The sequence below is a fragment of the Doryrhamphus excisus genome, chromosome 1 (genome assembly GCF_030265055.1).
Source record: "Doryrhamphus excisus isolate RoL2022-K1 chromosome 1, RoL_Dexc_1.0, whole genome shotgun sequence".
Classification (NCBI taxonomy): Eukaryota; Metazoa; Chordata; class Actinopteri; order Syngnathiformes; family Syngnathidae; genus Doryrhamphus; species Doryrhamphus excisus.
In genome coordinates this window covers 37,103,031-37,121,781 of record NC_080466.1, presented here as the reverse complement: position 1 = coordinate 37,121,781, position 18,751 = coordinate 37,103,031, and the positions used below count along the sequence as shown (strand labels likewise).

The 18,751-nt window shown below is 39.5% G+C and overlaps 3 protein-coding genes and 1 long non-coding RNA gene across 4 annotated transcripts; 2 read left to right on the top strand and 2 right to left on the bottom strand.

Moving 5' to 3' along the window:
• Positions 1-817: 817 nt before the first annotated feature.
• LOC131131730 (transcription factor HES-1-like) lies at positions 818-2,129 on the top strand. Its single transcript, XM_058076698.1, has 4 exons — positions 818-1,049; positions 1,161-1,256; positions 1,327-1,414; positions 1,483-2,129. The coding sequence occupies exons 1-4, from the start codon at positions 945-947 to the stop codon at positions 1,923-1,925; spliced, it is 732 nt and encodes a 243-aa protein (XP_057932681.1). The 5' UTR covers positions 818-944; the 3' UTR covers positions 1,926-2,129.
• A 7,495-nt stretch (positions 2,130-9,624) lies between these two features.
• On the bottom strand, positions 9,625-12,665 carry LOC131132401 (carboxypeptidase N subunit 2-like). The gene is made up of 2 exons (XM_058077998.1): positions 12,584-12,665; positions 9,625-12,506 (listed from the first exon to the last, which is right to left on the bottom strand). The coding sequence occupies exon 2, from the start codon at positions 12,497-12,499 to the stop codon at positions 10,916-10,918; it is 1,584 nt and encodes a 527-aa protein (XP_057933981.1). The 5' UTR covers positions 12,500-12,506; positions 12,584-12,665; the 3' UTR covers positions 9,625-10,915.
• Positions 12,666-13,883: 1,218 nt separating this feature from the next.
• On the bottom strand, positions 13,884-17,828 carry LOC131129474 (uncharacterized). Its single transcript, XR_009129841.1, has 3 exons — positions 17,268-17,828; positions 14,419-14,458; positions 13,884-14,289 (listed from the first exon to the last, which is right to left on the bottom strand). It is a non-coding gene; the product is annotated as an uncharacterized LOC131129474 (long non-coding RNA).
• Positions 14,452-18,407, top strand: cldn1 (claudin 1). Its single transcript, XM_058073082.1, has 4 exons — positions 14,452-14,839; positions 17,271-17,435; positions 17,513-17,597; positions 17,657-18,407. Exons 1-4 carry the CDS (start codon positions 14,617-14,619, stop codon positions 17,817-17,819), a joined length of 636 nt encoding a protein of 211 aa, XP_057929065.1. The 5' UTR covers positions 14,452-14,616; the 3' UTR covers positions 17,820-18,407.
• Positions 18,408-18,751: the final 344 nt, after the last annotated feature.

Here is an 18,751-nt window from a genome sequence, read left to right as displayed (position 1 = left end):
AAGCAGTTTTACAAATTAAAAACGTAAAAAATGCTCCCCCCACAATGACATCCCTGTTCTATATTGTAAGAAAGAAAAAAAATCACATTTTTCCATGCAGGAGCCACCAAAACTTCACAAAATCCTGTAGGTAAACAGGCAATTCTTCAAGTACTATTACTGTTAAAATAAAACAAATTTAAAGTACATTCAGCCACCTTTGGAAATAAATTATATATATATATTATTTTTTTTTTTGCATTTTTTGCTTTGAGTGACCAGTTAACAGACAAAGTTCATGGCAGATGGATGAGGTCTTTACTACAATATCAGGTACCCACTAAATTCCACCTAATAAAGTTTAAAACGGACCATTTGCTGCTTGTTTGGGGGAAAAGAGCTGTATTTTGTGCTTGAACAAAAAATATTTTCAAGTTATATAAAAAAGACTTACATTTTTTGACAATTATGGAGGGAAATATAAAAAGTAACATTACATTGAAAAACATACTCAGCGAATACATATTAAGACAATGTATGCGTTTACATGTTGTATCTGTTTTTGGAGCCTTTGGATTTTACTGACCATTTGTCCCTATCTGACATAGGTATTTATTTTTTATTATATTTTCTATTTATTATAAATTGTAAAAAAAAATAATAATAATGATAAAATAAAAAAAACATCAAGTTGAATCGTAGTGACAGCCAAAAGTCTTGCATCACGAGCCCTCTGCCACCAGTTTCTCGTGGCCGCGCGCCCATTGGTCAACTCGCGCACGAGCCGCTCGCGTGCAGCCCCTCAGTCTCTATAAATACAACCAGAGGCGCAGCTGAAGTAGTGTCACTTTGGCTAACACAAGTCAACGAAGGACGTTTGTCATCGTTAAACTGCTCGGAGGTTTGCCAGGAGAAGGCGGGACTTGGTTTCGACTATTTGTTTTGTGGAACTAGTAAATGTGAAGATGCCAGCCGGTACTTTGGAACGGACTTCTTCATCCGTGGCTGCTGCTACCCCGAACGGAAACTCCACTCCTGACAAACCGCGGAGTCAGACAGGAAGCAGAAAGGTACGCTGTCTCACTATTTTGCCGTCTAAGTATTGTCCCTGTTCTTGTTTGTTTACCATTAAAAGACACATTAAATATCACGTTTTAAAACTACGCATTTTCTATTTCAAGTCTTCCAAACCAATTATGGAAAAGCGACGACGAGCTCGAATCAACGAGAGTCTTGGCCACTTGAAGACGCTCATTTTGGACGCACTCAAGAAAGATGTAAGAGGTTGCGCTCCTTCTCAATATCTACGATCTTTGGAAAAATATATAACATTGACTATTTGCTTAGAGCTCCAGACACTCCAAACTAGAGAAGGCAGATATCCTTGAGATGACTGTGAAACACCTCAGGAATCTACAGCGACTTCAGCTGACAGGTAATACATATTATCTATCTACAGTTATGCATCTGCTTATTATCTAATCATCATGTTTTTCCCCACAGCCGCTGTGAGCACAGATCCACTCATCCTGGCTAAATACAGAGCCGGTTTCAGCGAATGTATGGGAGAGGTCACCCGCTTCCTATCTACATGTGAAGAGGTGAACTCGGAGGTGAGGAGCCGTCTCCTCAGCCACCTGACGGGCTGCGTCTCACAGATGAACGCCATAAACTTCTACCCGCCTCACCCAAGCCCGCTAGGACTCGGACAGACTGGAGTCCAGATTGCAGCGGCTCCCGCGCCTCAGATTCCTTGCAAAAGCAACTCACAGATGCGAAGCCCTCCGGAAAACATGAAGCTTCACGGAGCCTTCCAGGTGGTGCCAACACCGGATGGACATTTTGCCTTTCTTGTTCCCAGCGCAGCTCTCACACCTCTCGGTGCACAAAGCAGCCATTTTATGTCACCTTGTGCACGCCCAGACTCTGTGTGGAGACCCTGGTAGTACCTCAGCGCAAAAACGGCACAAATCTACTTGATTTTTAAAAAAATATGTTTTGTAAATTTACTTGAGAGGATAATGTTTACAAAGTTCTCCAGTTTGATGTGATCTATTTTGTTATACGGCACAATTTGTTAGCCTCAAGAGGTTTTGAAAAGCACTGTATTTTTGGACATAAATAAAATGTTTCTATGATGTTTATGCTTATATTGTGTTGATGATCTGTTTGGTTCACCTGTACTGTATGAGTACTACATGCTACTTTCAAGGGTTACATCATTGTACCATAAATATACAGAAAGTAGCATAATTTAATTGTCACATGTAAAATGAAGATAAAGTCCAACTTAATTTGTGACTAAGTAAGGACTCGTGGGCTGCACGTTCTGCCGGTGCATGGGAAGGTTTCCAGCCCTGAAACCTGCATATTATTCTAATAGAGTAAATTGTCCATAGGTGTAAATGTTAATGCTTGTTTAACCCCGGCACTCACCCAAAGCCATCTTTTTTGTGCGACTGATCAGACATATTTTCCTTTTACACTTGTGATGTATTTAGCTTGATCACCAAATTTATGATCACAGACAGAGGTGATTAAATACAAAAGCAGGCTAATCGGTGACAATGCCTTCAAAGATAAAAGACTAAGTGGGTGCTACACTAATAATGAGATTGTCATGACCTGGCAGTTATGTATAGTGTTAGTGTTCATTTTTGATTACAAATGGCTGGCACAGGAGACCAGGGTTTGAATCCCAGTTAAGGTTAATGGTAACATATTGAAAATATATGGTATTATTTGTATCATTATTTTTTAACAATACCTTTACAGTGTCTGCTGACTAAAGATCTGCCACAAGTAAAATGCAAAAATGATGCTGGAGGTCAGGTTAGTGCACAGGCCTCACAGCTAGGAGACCCGAGTTCAATTCCACCCTCGGTGTGTGGAGTTTGCATGTTCTCCTGGTGCATGCGTGGGTTTTCTCCGGGTACTCCGGTTTCCTCCCACATTCCAAAAACATGCTAGGTTAATTGGCCACTCCAAAGGTGTCCATAGGTATGAATGTGAGTGTGAATGGTTGTTTGTCTGGTCCAGGGTGGACCCCGCCTCTCGTCTGAAGACAGCTGGGATAGGCTCCAGCACCCCTGTGACCCTTGTGAGGATAAGCTTTATAAAATGAATGAATGAAATTCAACTCATCAGACCAGAATAAAAGATAAGTAGGATGATTACTTATCTATTTAATGGTGCTCATATGAAAAATATGACTATGTAAAATACACATTTTTGACCCGAGATTATGAAATTCATTAACATTAATTAACATAAACAACATTCAAATTTCCAGCTTTCAACATGATGATATCTTTCTAGCTGAAGTCCCACAGCATGTGACCCCAGCGTTACGCTCACACAGCTGGCTCCTCGGCCGAAGGTCACCAGAGGTCACAGGTTCCTCTTATTCACACTTTTGGGGACGCTGCAGCTCCACCAGCGTGTGGCCTTAAATCTGACAACCCGTCAACAGACCTGCGGCAGCCCGTCACCATTAGACAGGGCCTCCTTTTGACAGCATCAAACGGTGGCACACTGACTGAACAATGCATGATCATTTGTCTACTGTTTAACATTCATGGAATTTAAAGCTTGTGGCAAGAATGGTACAACATGTCATTCGGTACCGATAAATGCACTTTATTTTAATAGTGAAAAAATAAAAAGATAATTTGTGACAAACAGCGTAGCGTGATCAATTTAGGTTACATCTCTGTTTAGTCACAGAGTGAAGAGTGATAATAAAGCACACACTAAGCGACAAAACAAGCCCCCCCCCCCCCCACAACTATCAGAGCATCCTTTGAGAAGACCCCCTGAACCACAAAAACAAAGACGGGCCCCTCAGAGGCTCAATGGCTCCTCCTTCTGCGACCCTCTTCATCTTCATAAAGGACCTTCCCCTTGTTTGTCCAGGAAGAGGTTTAATAGCTAGAAGGGGGGTGATGTTTTGGGGGGGGGGGGGGTAAGCATGCTGTCACTTTCACCGTGCTAAAGAAGGGATATTGTCATCAGCTCCCTAAGGTCCTGCTTTTAAAGGCTTTGTAGAGCCCTCCAGTCCCCGGGGCTGCGCTCTTCAGATAAGGGGAGCTGTGAAGTAACGACAGGTTGCCTCCATCAGCACCTCACTGTGATGGAGAACAAGGAGCGGCTTTACTTTTACATGGGGCAACATCAACACATGATGGCCACTCATGGGAATGTTTACAGGGTCAAACCCCCTTCCTTCTATTGATTCTTACTCTGTCTCGCTTCCCTACTTTGATGCAGTTTTCCCAAACCAAAGGGGTAAACATTAGTAGCTGGGCTGGTCCTAAAGACTTGATTGATGGCTCACAAACAAAGTGACAACAGTGGCAGGATTCCACTCCCTCTGACACACACACACCACACCGGAAACCTCCTCCGCCGCCGTCTCTCTGAATGAATTGGCGCACTATTGTCTGTAAAGGTTATTATGGCGCTTGATGGGGGTCGACGTAGTAGACCGTGGCTCACATCAAGGCCAATGAATGAATCAGGAACTCCATATCAATGGTGAATGCTCTTTGTGCCTTTTTGATTTAGCAAGTTGTTTTGCAAAAAAAAAAAAAAAAAAAACCCACAACATTCCAGTGGAAGTGACGCTTCCGTACTCATGAATCAAGTATCAGCACGACACCACAGCATTGATAGTTTAAAATTTATCACTCAGGACCCACACTCAGGGATAATGGCGAGGCCATTAAAAGTGAGGAAGACTTGGTGATACATTACAAGTCGTTCCATCTTCAAAGGGGAGACGGTGGATGCCAGGAGGCTCCAAATCTTGGCCAATTGCCCATGAACGTTGATGGAGCCCTGAGAATACACTTTCACTCCACTTTCACAACAACATCATTATGGATGCCGTAATATATCTTTGCCAAAAACAACAATATTCATCCCAGCTGTCTTGGGGTGAGAGGCGGGGTTCACCCTGGACTGGTGGCCAGCCAATCAAACGGCACATACAGACAAACAACCATTCACACTCACATTCATACCTATGGACAATTTGGAGTGGCTAATTAACCTAGCATGACGTGTGTCTTTATTTGAGGAGCCCAGAGAGGGGTTAACGTCATTGCAGCACCCCAATGAATGCGTTGCTCAGATGCAATACAGTATGGGAAAACTTTTAAGGAGTTGTTGTTTTTTTATATTCATATTGGTACATGTTTGTATATTTGAGTGTGACGTTGCTGTGTGATGACTTTAGTGACTATTGTTAGTCGTTACCCGTAGAAAACCCACGCATGCCCCTGGAAGAACATGCAAACTCCACACACCGGGGGTGGAATTGAACTCGGGTCTCCTAGCTGTGAGGCCTGCGCACTAACCACTCAATTGTTGTGCAACCAACTGAAAATTGTTGCATTTTACTTGTGGCAGATATTTTGTCAGCAGACACTGTAAAGGTATTGTTAAAAAAATAATGATACAAATAATACCATACATTTTCAATATGTTAACATTTACCTTAACTGGGATTCAAACCCTGGTCTCCTGTGCCAGACATTTGCAATACAAATTAATATGAACACTATACATAACTGCCAGGTCATGACAATCCCGTTATTAGTGTAGCACCTACTTAGTCTATTATCTTTGAAGGCATCATCACTGATTAGCCTGCTTGTGTATTTAATCACCTCTGTGATCATAAATTTGGTGATCAATCCAATACATCACAAGTGTAAAAGGAACAGATCGGTAACAAAGGGCCCAGACAACCTAAAACTGCTACACTACAACATAATCTCGAGTAGTTCAGAATCTCCGAGGACGCAAAAATGTTGACGTTATTGAAGTCAGAAAAATCTGAAATCTGATTGTTTAAAAAAAAAAAAGCCCCGTTGCTAATAGCGTTTAAGTGACATGGGCTACGAACCGTTGGCGCAACCTCTGCTACAAGATCTTCAAAATGCGGTTTTTGTCCCGGTTGTGGAACACTGTAAGATTTTCAATGTTTTGAATCAAAGTTTGTGAAAATAAAATGTTAAAACATTTAAATATAAGTTCGATTTCACCTCGTTGGTTTATTTTCTTTCTTTTCCAGTTGAGCACATCCTCCTGCTTGTGTGACAAAGGACCTCTTGAGAAATTACTCCTGCGGTTGGAAGTTGAAGTGTGGGAGGAATTTCAACGCAATGACTCCTAATTGGAGAATGACCAATAAAACACAATGAAGGCCTTGCATGCATAATAAAATCCATCTGGGAAGCTGGAAACAAAACAAGCAGGGTCGTATAAGAGCAGGTCATGGGGAATCGGGCAGGGGATCATTCTTGATTCATCCTTGATAATTGTAATGTGACGATAAGGAGCTTATAGCCTCTTGTTATCCTCCAATGGGGGACGGACAAGACAAAGGCGAGTGGACCAGAATGCACAAAGATTACCATTCTGGTGACATCTCTGCATCCACTTAACACTCACATCAGGTCAGCTGTTGTTAATTTGGTCAGCAACACCAATGCCGCCCCCCTACCCCGGGGGTCTGCGTTCGTTGTGGGGTAAATGTTGACCCTTGTTTGTAAGTAAGGCTCACATTTAGAGAGTGCAAAATGGCCCGTTTGTGTTCTTGAGACGTTTGGGTCATCGTATCATGGAGGAGGTGTGTCACCGTGCACAGGATCTAATTGACACCTGTCCGTATAATAGTGAGTGGTGTCATTTCACGACTGGCTTAACTCATTGAGCAAAATTGTGATTCGGACAATTTGATTGGTTGTTTTTTGCTTCCAAAAATAAAAACACCACCTTCATTTCAGCACTTTCATCCATTCATTATTAAGTTCATTCATTCATTCATTTTCTACCACTTATCCTCACAAGGGTCACAGGGGGTGCTGGAACCTATCCTAGCTGTATTTGAACGAGAGGCGGAGTACACCCTGGATACCTCATACCTATGGACAATTTGGAATTTGGACGTTTTTGGAATTGGGGGGACACCGGAGTCACCAAAGAAAACCCACAGAGAGAACATGAAACCTCCACACAGAGATAGCCGAGGGTGGAATTGAACTCGGGTCTCAGCTGTGAGTCCTGCAGCCCCATTATTAAGTTCATTCATTCATTCATTCATTTTCTACAGCTTTTTCCTCACGAGGGTTGCGGTTGCCTATGGACAATTTGGAGTCGCCAATTAACCTAGCATGTTTTTGGAATGTGGGAGGAAACCGGAGTACCCGGAGAAAACCCACAGCAAGAACATGCTAACTCCACACAGAGATAGCCGAGGGTGGAATTGAATATCTGATTGAATATCTCATGAAAAACAAGCTAAAGTATCACTTAAAGTTCCCTGTAATCCTTCACTTACTGACTCCATAGTTCAATGGAACGAAACCTAGACGGGGATGCAAAAAGTGACATATTTCAGAATGTTTGCCACCAGCTGCTTATAAATATCTGCCTTGCAACTCTGAGGCAAAAGTCAATTTCTGTTACCGTTCATGAAATTTCTCTTCGTGCATTTTGGGATGCAAAAAGTGACATATTTCAGAATGTTTGCCACCAGCTGCTTATAATTATCTGCCTTGCAACTCTGATGCAAAAGTCAATTTCTGTTACCATTCATGACATTTCTCTCCATGCATTTTGTCCACTTCCAATAGAGATTTGATGTCGAAACTCCAGACATATTAAAATGAATGTATTGGAATGTGCAGACAGGCTTTCAGATAGAACGCTATACGCCTTATTTTGCATAAATGTCCTATTTTGACCCAATACTGTAGCTTGGAAACTAGCCAATCTGTACTACTTTATTTGGATTCATGTATTACTATACATATGGTTCCTTGCAATACATTCAAGTAAAATAAATCAACATTTCCGATGTTGTATGACCTCTATCCTTATGGACTCATCACCTCCCTCCTCTCTGGATGTTCTCATCTCTGGCACTAAACTCTGTGGGAATACGCCCCCCCCATCCCCTCCTCCGACTTGGCAGTGCTTTGTATTCCTTTGCACATTGTGTGTCACCAGATAATGTGTCCTCTCCTCTTTTTCTGCCCCGTCCCATCTGAAGAGGGCCTATGAGGCGCACGCTGTCCGCCACTCACTGCCCGCTGAGCGTGACCTGAGTGAGGGGGGGGGGGGTCGACACTTGCTTTTTTATCTGGCATCACAGGTCACCTCTTAGGACCTGCTGCTTCAGGTTGGCAGGCCAGTGATATCAAGTGGCACTGATGGATGCTGACAGGTCGTTTGGTGTGGAGGATAACTCTATTGACCTCTGAAGGCATCCTGGGACCTTCAGTGGATTCATGACATGGACTGGGTTTTGGTTTTGCAATCAGCTATTATTATTCTTATTCTTTCCAACTACTTGATTTCAACTTTCTTTTTTGAGTACTTTATTTACATCATCTTTAATATTTCTTAAATAACATTATTTTTCCTCATAATATTACATTATTTTTTCTAAAAAGCTTTTCTTTTAATATTAAAATTACTGCTGATTTTCACGTTTTAGCTGTTGTTTAGATTTTTGTTTTTCTTGTTAAATTATATTTTCAGAATATGCCGCAGGACACAAATGGCCCCAGGACCGCACTTTGGACACCCCTGCCGTAGCTGCTACTAGGGCTCTATCTAAACCCTGTATTAACAGCTGTGGCTGTAGGCAACCTCATTATGTATTTTTTTTAAATCCACAAGATGGCAGTAGCCGCATTTGAATGGTCATCATCCAGCAAATTTATCTAGCTCTGCATGCGCTGTAAAATGTTGTTGTTGCTCAACTCAACTGGGAAAATCCCACATTTTCTACTTATGGAAAATGATAATGGGATTAATGGGATTAATGCTGCTCATGGGCAGGTTACCATTATTACAACATTGGTTCTGTAATGGTATGTTTTGCACAAGACTTGCTAATAAATGACAATATAGTCAGAGATACTATATGTTTTCCTTTTTGATTTCTTATGCATTCCAAATATCCAAATCTGAATCCTAATAAATAATTTCAACCTTAATTGTACATGCATGTATGGGAAAAAATATTTTTGAATAAAATGTATATATTTTATATATAACATTAATTTTAAGTAAGCTAAAAGTTTTTCAGCTCCGGCTCTCTGGTCAAGTGAGGATTATCTCCTCTCGAGGTCACGCCTTCAAACTTTGCAAGTAAGACAGCCACCACTTTTTGTCATGTGAATTGCGATGTCATTCAGCAGGCCGGAGGAACCAATCAACCCCCTGACCTTTGACCCTTATTAACCGCGGGTTAGCATGCTGTATTGAAGGTGTAGCCATCTGTGTGCCTTGTTGTGTCCAGCCTTGTCTCCTCCCCGCTCCCGTCTCTCGCCTTTATATCCCTCTTGGCATTCAACAGCGCTGTGGGCTGATCCCAGGAGACCCATGGGATGATCACTGACTGGTCAGTGGGATTGTCTTTTTAAACATGCCTCAACATAACGCTTTGTATAGGGTTATGAGAGATGACATTTTATGGGGTTAAAATTGTCAAAAAGATATGTACGCAGATGTTTTGAGTGTTGTATTTATTACATTTGTTGCTTTACCAAATGCATTTGTGTTGGCAAATTGAATAATTTTGCTCAATTTAAGAGAAAAGCAATCAATACTAACAAAAACACCCTTTAAGCTAATAGTAGTATGTCCCACGACATACACTACAAATGTGCAAAAAAACATAGAGGCAAAACATTTTAATTTTAATGTGAAAAATGTGTATTTTAATTTAATTTGTGGGCTATACAGTCATTTTTTATTTATTGATCAAATATTTTCATAGTTGGAGTCTAGATGAGCCAATTCAAGAAACAATACAAGCAGTTGATGTTTGCTAAATGCAAGGATGAAGAGTCTTGAACCAGTCATGATGTGCTATATATATCACTATATTGACACTTACTATGGTACACATTATGGCATTGGATGCTCATATCACCTCGTACTTCGGTACGTGACAAAAAAAAATTAAGTAAAAAATTATATGAGGAAAGCAGGAAGTGAACAAATGTAACAGTTACTGATTGTAAAAGTACCAGATGGAGGGGTAGGATTTAATAAGCTTTGCTTCTTCCTACTCCTTTTGGACATGTGGAACTGGGAACTGATTATGGGATGCACTCAATTGTAATCTGATGCATGTTCAAATGAAATAAAACCATGACCATTACCATAGATATATTTTAGAGCCCTTCAGACATGAACTAACACCCCTATAGTCAGCTTTACACTTTCATTCATTCATTCATTTCGTACCGCTTATCCTCAGAGGGTTACGGGCGTACTGGAGCCTATCCCAGCTGTCTTCAGGCGAGAGGCGGTGTACACCCTGATTGGTCGACAGCCAATCACAGGGCACATATAGACAAACAACCATTCACACTCACATTCATACCTATGGACAATTTGGAATACCTGGAGAAAACCCACGTATGCACGAGGAGAACATGCAAACTCCACACACAGATGCACAAGAGGGGAATCGAACCCGGGTCTCCTAGATATGTGGTCTGCATGCTAACCACTTGAACACCGGTTCAATACTATTTTTTTTTCTCAAGCTTCTGTCCTCACATCCTCATTTGTGAAAGACATTATTAGCAAATTACTAATCCAAGTAGCCAATTTATTGACTTTTATGATTTTTTTTAATAATCCGAGAAGTTTCTTTTACTGTTTATTGTTCATTTAAATTTTTTGTACAGGTTTCTGGACTGTGACTGGATGTTCATGTGGACAGTGAAAAAAAAAAACCACCAGTGGATGATTAACACATACGTTTTTTGGTGATGACAGCAACAAAACGCAGACTGAACTTTGAATGTTGGAAGAAAAAAGGGTTCATCCACCCATCACAGTTTGTTTGCAGAATTGACACATTGTCCAAGTGGCCTGTCCAAATCCCGAAAATATGATGAAATCACCAAAAATCCAAATTGTGCATGGGAGCCTCAGTCGCTGTCACATTGCTGCATTGAGAATCCTGTTTTTTCCAAACGTTCTCCTGAATGCTACCATTGTTCTCCAGAAACTGCACTTTGACCGTCAGAGAGGAACACTTCTCCACCTTGCATTTGATCACCAGCGAATCATCGGACTTGTGAAGGCTGCAGCTACTGACATCCGATACCTCATCTTTGGATAAATGGCACTGCAGCTCATCCCTGTCAATGGATGCTACTGCTCGATTCCTCAAGAAGTCGGGGCTGTCACAGAACATCCTGTCTATCATCTCAACATCCTGGTTGTTCTCCAGCACTAAATCATGCAAATACCACATATGGCAGTCGCATTTCCAAGGATTCCCGTGTAGACGCAGCATATGTGGTCGGGCGAAGCGGTCCAGGAGACCCACAGGTAGATTTTGAAGATAGTTATCAGACAAGTAGAGCTCCTGAATGAACTGCTGATCCAGAAACAATTTGCTATCCAACCTTCTCAGCTGGTTTTTATGGAGGTAGATTATCTTCATGTTTTTTAAATCAGCAAAGATCTTCTCCGGTAATGACATGAGCTGATTTTCCGAAAGGTCCAAATTTTCCAAGGTGGTGATGTTTCTGAAAATGTCCTCAGGAAGTCTTGAAAGTTGATTAGATGACAAGAGAAGATCAGTAAGTGATGTCAGAGTGCTTAAGGAGGACAGTTCCGTAAGTCTGTTGCCTCTCAGGTCCAGCTGTGTTACATTGGTGCCTTCACTTCCGAATACTTTATCACTGAAAATTGAGAGTCGGTTCCCTCTGAGGTTCAACACGTTCAGTTTGGGCAACATGGAGAAGGTCCCATCAGCAACTTCTGATATATTATTCCCTTCTAAGTGAAGCTCCGTTAGTTGATTGACAGGATGGAAGATATCTGACGATATATTACTAATGAGGTTGTTGTTCATTTTCAGGATCTCCAAGCGAAGCAAACCAGAGAAAGTTTCTCTTTCTACGTGTTGCATTTTATTAATCGATAAATCCAATGTTTGCAGATTTTGAAGGTTGAGAAACAAAAAAGCGGGTAACTCCGATATGACGTTACCCTTCATCTGTAGAGTCTCTAAACGGTTAAGGGAATTAAACATACCAGGAAGAACGGTGTGGAACTTGTTGTAATTCAGCTGCAGCTTCGTTAGATTCACTTGGCTTGAAAAGGTCCCCAGAAACAAATGCTCCAACCAAGGGTTCCCGCTGATCTCCAGCTCGCTCAGTTTTGTCAAGTTGTGAAAAGCGTGAGAATGAATACTTCGTAGCGCGTTGTTGAAGAAGATCAGCTTCTCCAGTTGGGGAATGTTCTCCAAGGAGTTTGGGAACAGGTACTGCATGGCCGATGTCATGATGATGACTTCCTTGACTTCTCGGGATATGTTAGCGGGCGCGGATGTCATGCGTTCGTCGGCGCACAGCACTTGAGCCGGTGTGAAACACTGGCATCTGTACGGACAGCTCATGTGGGACAGCGTGTCGCCGTTGTGACACAGAAGCAGCAACACAAACAGAGTCGGGCGGAATCCTTTCACCATTTTTGTTCTGCAAAAAACACAAGAGAAAATCGTGTTTTTTCATCGCCTTAAAAATGTGCTTGAAAAAAATATGGCTCAACTCACCTTTGATGCAGTTTTCCTGCAGCATAGAAGCGGAATACTCTTTGGATTTAGCAGCCAGCTGACTGAAAAAGCAAACAGCGCAACGAGCCGGAATTAGGCAAGACAAAAAACCTTTGGTCGGTGGCCAAGATCCTTTTGATATGACCGCTTGTTCTTCTCTTTGATACACATGCATGACTTTTATTTGCTTGCGTCAGTTACCATACAAATACATGTAGTTGTTGTTGTCTACTGTTATGACTAATATCTGATAATTGTGCTTATTTTTTTAATATCACAAGGGAAGAAGTACATTTGAAACACTTATATGCTAGGACTACGTTAAAAAGCCATAGCATTTCAGTATGTGGAATCAAACTATGGAATGGATTGAGTAAGGAAATCAAACAATGCACAACGATGAGCCAATTCAAGAAACAATACAAGCAGTTGATGTTTACTAAATACAAGGATGAAGAGTCTTGAACCAGTCATGATGTGCTATATATATCACTATATTGACACTTACTATGGTACCCATTATGGCATTGGATGGTCATATCACCTTGTAATTTGGTACGGGACAAATGTAAAAAAAAAAACTTTAACTATATTAGGAAAGCAGGAAGTGAACAAATGTAACAGTTACTGATTGTAAAAGTACCAGATGGAGGGGTAGGATTTAATAAGCTTTGCTTCTTCCTACTCCTTTTGGACATGTGGAACTGGGAACTGATTATGGGATGCATTCAATTGTAATCTGATGCATGTTCAAATGAAATAAAACCATTACCATTACCATTACATTCCATCCCTACATTTGGTAATCAGTATGCTACAGTGCAATTATGCACCACGACAATCTATAACCACAATAATAAACATAAGGTTAAAATAAAATGGTTCTCCTCTCATTCCGTGGGGAAGTGGTACGTTTTTGCTTTGTTGTTTGTCCCCACTTTATGAAGTTTATAATAATATTTCTGTTGTACTTTTTTTTGGTTTGTTTGTTTGTAATTTGTTAACCTGTGATTGGCTGGCAACCAGTTAGAGGGCTTTGACAACCCAAGATCCAAGCTGGGATAGGCTCCGGCATGCCCGCGACCCTCATACGGATAAGTGTATAATTTGTTAACCATGCAATTTGGCTGAAACATAATCTTACAAATTGAGGACGGCAATAAAAACAATGACATTCAGGTTTTTTTTGCGATGGGGGGGGGGGGGGGGGGTGCCATATAAAATCCAGTGGTGTGATCCAGTTGAAAAAAAAATTTGTTGTGTAAAAAAACGTTCAATCTTTTCACAAAAATCTGTTTTTCTCACTTTTTTATTTTTTAGTTGGGAACTGATATTTTCCTGAAACTTACCTATCAGCTACTGCTTATTACTAAATAACGGAAAATGGTAGAAACAAACTTAGGTTTCATATTTACGTATATAGCCATATAACACAATATTCTGTGTGCCTTGAAAAATTGTCCAAAATCGTCCAAAATGGCCGACACTGAAAAGGTTGAATTTTGGGTTTAAATTTATTCCCAAGAACGTGTCTCCTGGCAGTAGATTTAAGGTTCTAGGTGTCGTCATATGTGATCTGGCAAGGGCCTTCAGAATCAGGAGTGCTGGCACATCACTGGTGTCCTGCTTTATTAATGATGTCTTTTATTTTTGTAGGTGGCTCCATGGTGCTTGGTAACCAAGGTTCAAATCCCAGTCAGGGCGAACTGCAACAAAGGATTATGTTTATTGTTCCCATTTTTTTTACAATAATAATAAAAAAATAAATAAATAAAGGCGCCACATTTGGTGCAGATTCTCTTCCATCCACTAGAGGGCAGCCAAAGCACACTAACCTGTAAAAGTGGTAGAGCCTCCCTTTTTTCAGGTCACTCCCTAAGGATGCACAACCAGAAAAAAAAAATTGTGAGAAGAAGAGACGGAATCAGAGCAGCTAAATATCAGCGCTTTATAAACATTTTTTGGGATTTAAAAAAATATAATATCTGGATTTGATTTTCTTATTGCTTTTTTTGTGGAGTGTATTTTCAACCATGGCCAATGCTGGAGTACAACTTCTTGGCTTCTCGCTGGGTTTCCTGGGCTTCATCGGCTCCATCGCTTCCACGGTCATGGTGGAGTGGAAAGCTTCGTCTTATGCAGGGGATAACATCATAACAGCTCAGGCGCTTTATGAAGGCCTGTGGAAGTCATGTGCGTCGCAGAGCACAGGCCAGGTTCAGTGTAAAGTGTACGATTCCCTTCTCCAGCTACCAGGTAATGTTTGATTGGAACAATCCCTTTGTGTGTTATGCTATCATTGATGTTTATTTATTTTTAATAATATGATGACATCTCCAATAGAGCTGCACTATCACTATCATGATGCTATGAATGTGTAAAAATCAGTATGAAAAAGTATTGATTTGTAACGTATTCAACTCAAAAGTTCCCTTGGGGCGTAAAAAAAGTGCAGTCCCTCCATGCACGCGGGGACATGTCTGCTGAATACCAACAGATGCATCATCAAACAGCATGAGAAGTGCATGGGAGGAGGAGGAGGAGGAACGCAGGCAATAACAGGGAATAGAAGTTGGAAGCCCCTCCCCGTGATGTCACACACATACAGTTCATATATGGGACCTTTGCTATTGTCATCTTCAACATGCACAGTCCCGCCACAGATGATTCATACCCTCAACCAGTGAGGTGAATGTTTATTATGTGACTGGGTGGTTACAATATCGCTAAGGCTACTCCTTAGACTCTAGTACTCTAGTAGTAGTAGTAGTAGTGTGGACAAAAAAGACATGCGACCAAAAAGTGGTACCTTTACAAGAATAAAGTTGTAACTTGACTAAGGAAAACTAAGGAAAAAAAGCCTTAAATTTATGGGAATAAATTTGTATATTTATGAGAAAAAACCCCAATTACATTTATGACTCTAAAATATGTAAATTTACCTTTTTTTTTTACTACGCTTTTAAATTCATGACTTTAATCTCTTAAATTTCTGACTGTATTTTCTTCAAATTACAATTTTTTTCCATAAATTTCTGATTTTATTCTAGTAAATTTACCACTTTTTTTCTTGTATATTTCTGACTTTAATGTCATAAATTTACAACTTTATTTTCATAGTATTACAAAAAATGTTTCCCTATAAATAAAAGACTTAAGTTCTTGTAAATTTATAACTTTCTATCTTGTAAATTTATGACTTTAATCTCATAAATTTATGACTTTATTTTTGTAATATTCCAACTTTATTCCCCATAAATGTCTGACTTTATTCCTGTAAATGTACCACCTTTTTCTTGTAAATTTATGACTTAATCGCATCAATTTACTACTTTATTTTCGGAATATTACAACTTTTTCCCCCCTACATTTCTGACTTTATTCTTGTAAATTTACGATTCTATTTTTGTCATATTACAACTTTTTTCCCATAAATGTCTGACTATACTCTTGTAAATTTACCCCTTTCTTTCTTGTAAATTCATGAATTTATTCTCATAAGTTTACTACTGTATTTTCATAATATTACAACTTTTCCAGAATAAATTACCACATTTTTTCTTGTAAATGTATCACTTTAATCTCGTAAATTTCTGACTTTATTTTTGTAATATTCCAACTTTACTCCCTATAAATGTCTGACTTTATTCCTGTAAATGTACCACCTTTTTCTTGTAAATTTATGACTTAATCGCATCAATTTACTACTTTATTTTCGGAATATTACAACTTTTTGCCCCTACATTTCTGACTTTATTCTTGTAAATTTACGACTCTATTTTTGTAATATTAAAACTGTTTTCCCATAAATTTCTGACTATATTCTTGTAAATTTACCCCTTTCTTTCTTGTAAATTCATGAATTTATTCTCATAAGTTTAATACTGTATTTTCATAATACTACAACTTTTCCCAAATAAATTTACCACATTTTTTCTTGTAAATGTATCACTTTAATCTCGTAAATTTCTGACTTTATTTTTGTAATATTCCAACTTTATTCTCCATAAATGTCTGACTTTATTCTTGTGAATTTACGATTCTATTTTTGTAATATTACAACTTTTTTCCCATAAATTTCGGACTATATTCTTGTAAATTTACCACTTTTTTTCTTGTAAATTCATGACTTTATTCTCATAAGTTTACTACTTTATTTTCATAATATTACAACTTTTCCCCCATAAATTTGCCACATTTTTTCTTGTAAATGTATCACTTTAATCTCATAAATTTCTGACTTTATTTTTGTAATATTCCAACTTTATTCTCCATAAATGTCTGACTTTATTCTCGTAAATTTACGACTCTATTTTTGTAATATTACAACTTTTTTCCCATAAATTTCTGACTTTTCTGAATTTTATGACTTTATTTTCATAATAGGACAACTTTTTTTTTATTAAAATAATAAATTCTAAATTTACAACTTTTTTTCTGGTAAAAAATTTTTTCGTGGAAACGTATTACTTTTTTATTGCAAAGTTACATTGTTCTCGTACATTTTTTTTCTCATAAATGTATGACTTTTTTTCTCCTAAAGTTACAACTTTGTTCTTGAAATGTAAGATATTTTTTATATTCTGTATACTCGATCTGAGTATTGTTATTGTATGAGATTATTTTTGTATGTGCTTCAAAAAGAATGCGCTAATAACTTCATGTATTTGTGCGATTGTCTCACCAGGTATTGTTGTGGGCACGCGTGGACTGATGCTGGCGGCCATCTTGCTGTGCTTGATCGCCATCTTGGTGGCTGTCGTGGGCATGAAGTGTACCACCTGTTTAACAGATCAGCCCGAGCAGAAGGACAAAGTGGCTTTAACCGGCGGGATCATCTTGATCATAGCCGGTGATCCCCTTGAAACACGCATGTAACACGCACCACACGCCGCCTCTTCTTTGACTTCTGGATTGTTTACGTTCCAGGCCTCCTGGCTCTGGTGGGAACGTCGTGGTACGCCAACAGGATAGCGCAGGATTTTTACGACCCCTTCACTCCGACTAATTCCAGGTGGGGGTGACTGTGATCGATAATGTGCGTGCGAGTTGTTAAATGTTTGACTACGGCAGGTACGAATTCGGGAGCGCCCTCTTTGTCGGATGGGGAGCTGCCTTCCTCATCATCATCGGGGGAGCCTTCCTGTGCTGCAACTGCGGCAAGAAGGATTCAGGGAAAGCGTTACGCTACCCACGATCCAACGCTGCGAGCAACGCCGGCAAAGACTATGTGTAGGCTGATAGAAAATGGCCGCCGTATGTTGACTTCTTTTTATTTGCGGGCACTCATTTTTTGTTTTTATATGGGCAAGCCCTAACATGAAAATCATGTACTATTCTTGGGTATTCTATAAAGCTAACAATATTTTACTTCTCTATCATGATTTCTCGTTTATTTTTAGTTTTTAGTTTAGTTTTTCCTCAAAATTAATTGATAAATAAATTATGTGGTTGACAATAGAATATTATTAGCCAAAGAATATGAACAAATATATCAATTATTGTGGTCAGTAATGTTACATTGATGACACATGAAGTTATATAGAGTCTTCTCATTCCGTGTGGAAGTGGTAAGTTTTTGGTTTCTTACTTTGTCCTCCTTCCCCACTTTGTTTAAAAAAATCTCTCTTGATAGTTCGGTAGCATGTTGTGTTTAAAGTGACGGCGACCAACCACCTGTTAACTCATGGCAAAACAAGAAGGAGGTGTTGAAGAGGAAGCTCATCATTTGGCTGCCATATCCTGTCAAGAATCAAGTCTTCAGTGAATGTAAACATAATCTTAAATGTTCATTCTATACTGCATAAAAAAGTTTTTTGTCCGATTATTTTTGCCTTTCTGAAACATATTAACTGGAATTACATAATTTATTTATTATATGTATTTGGTTTCAGTTAGAACAAATTACAAATGAGAGGGACAAAATATTAGGAACACTAGATGGTTCACTGCGATAGGACTGTTGTGGGTTCTTTTGTGACCTCTTAGATGAGTCAATGCTGCGCTCTTGGGGTAATTTTGGTTGGACGGCCATTCCTGAGAAGGTTCATTACTGTTCCATGTTTTCACCTTTTGTGGATAATGACTCTCACTGTGGTAAGCTGGAGTCCTAACGCTTTAGAAATGGCTTTGTAACCTTTTCCTGACTTTTAGATCTAAATTGATCTG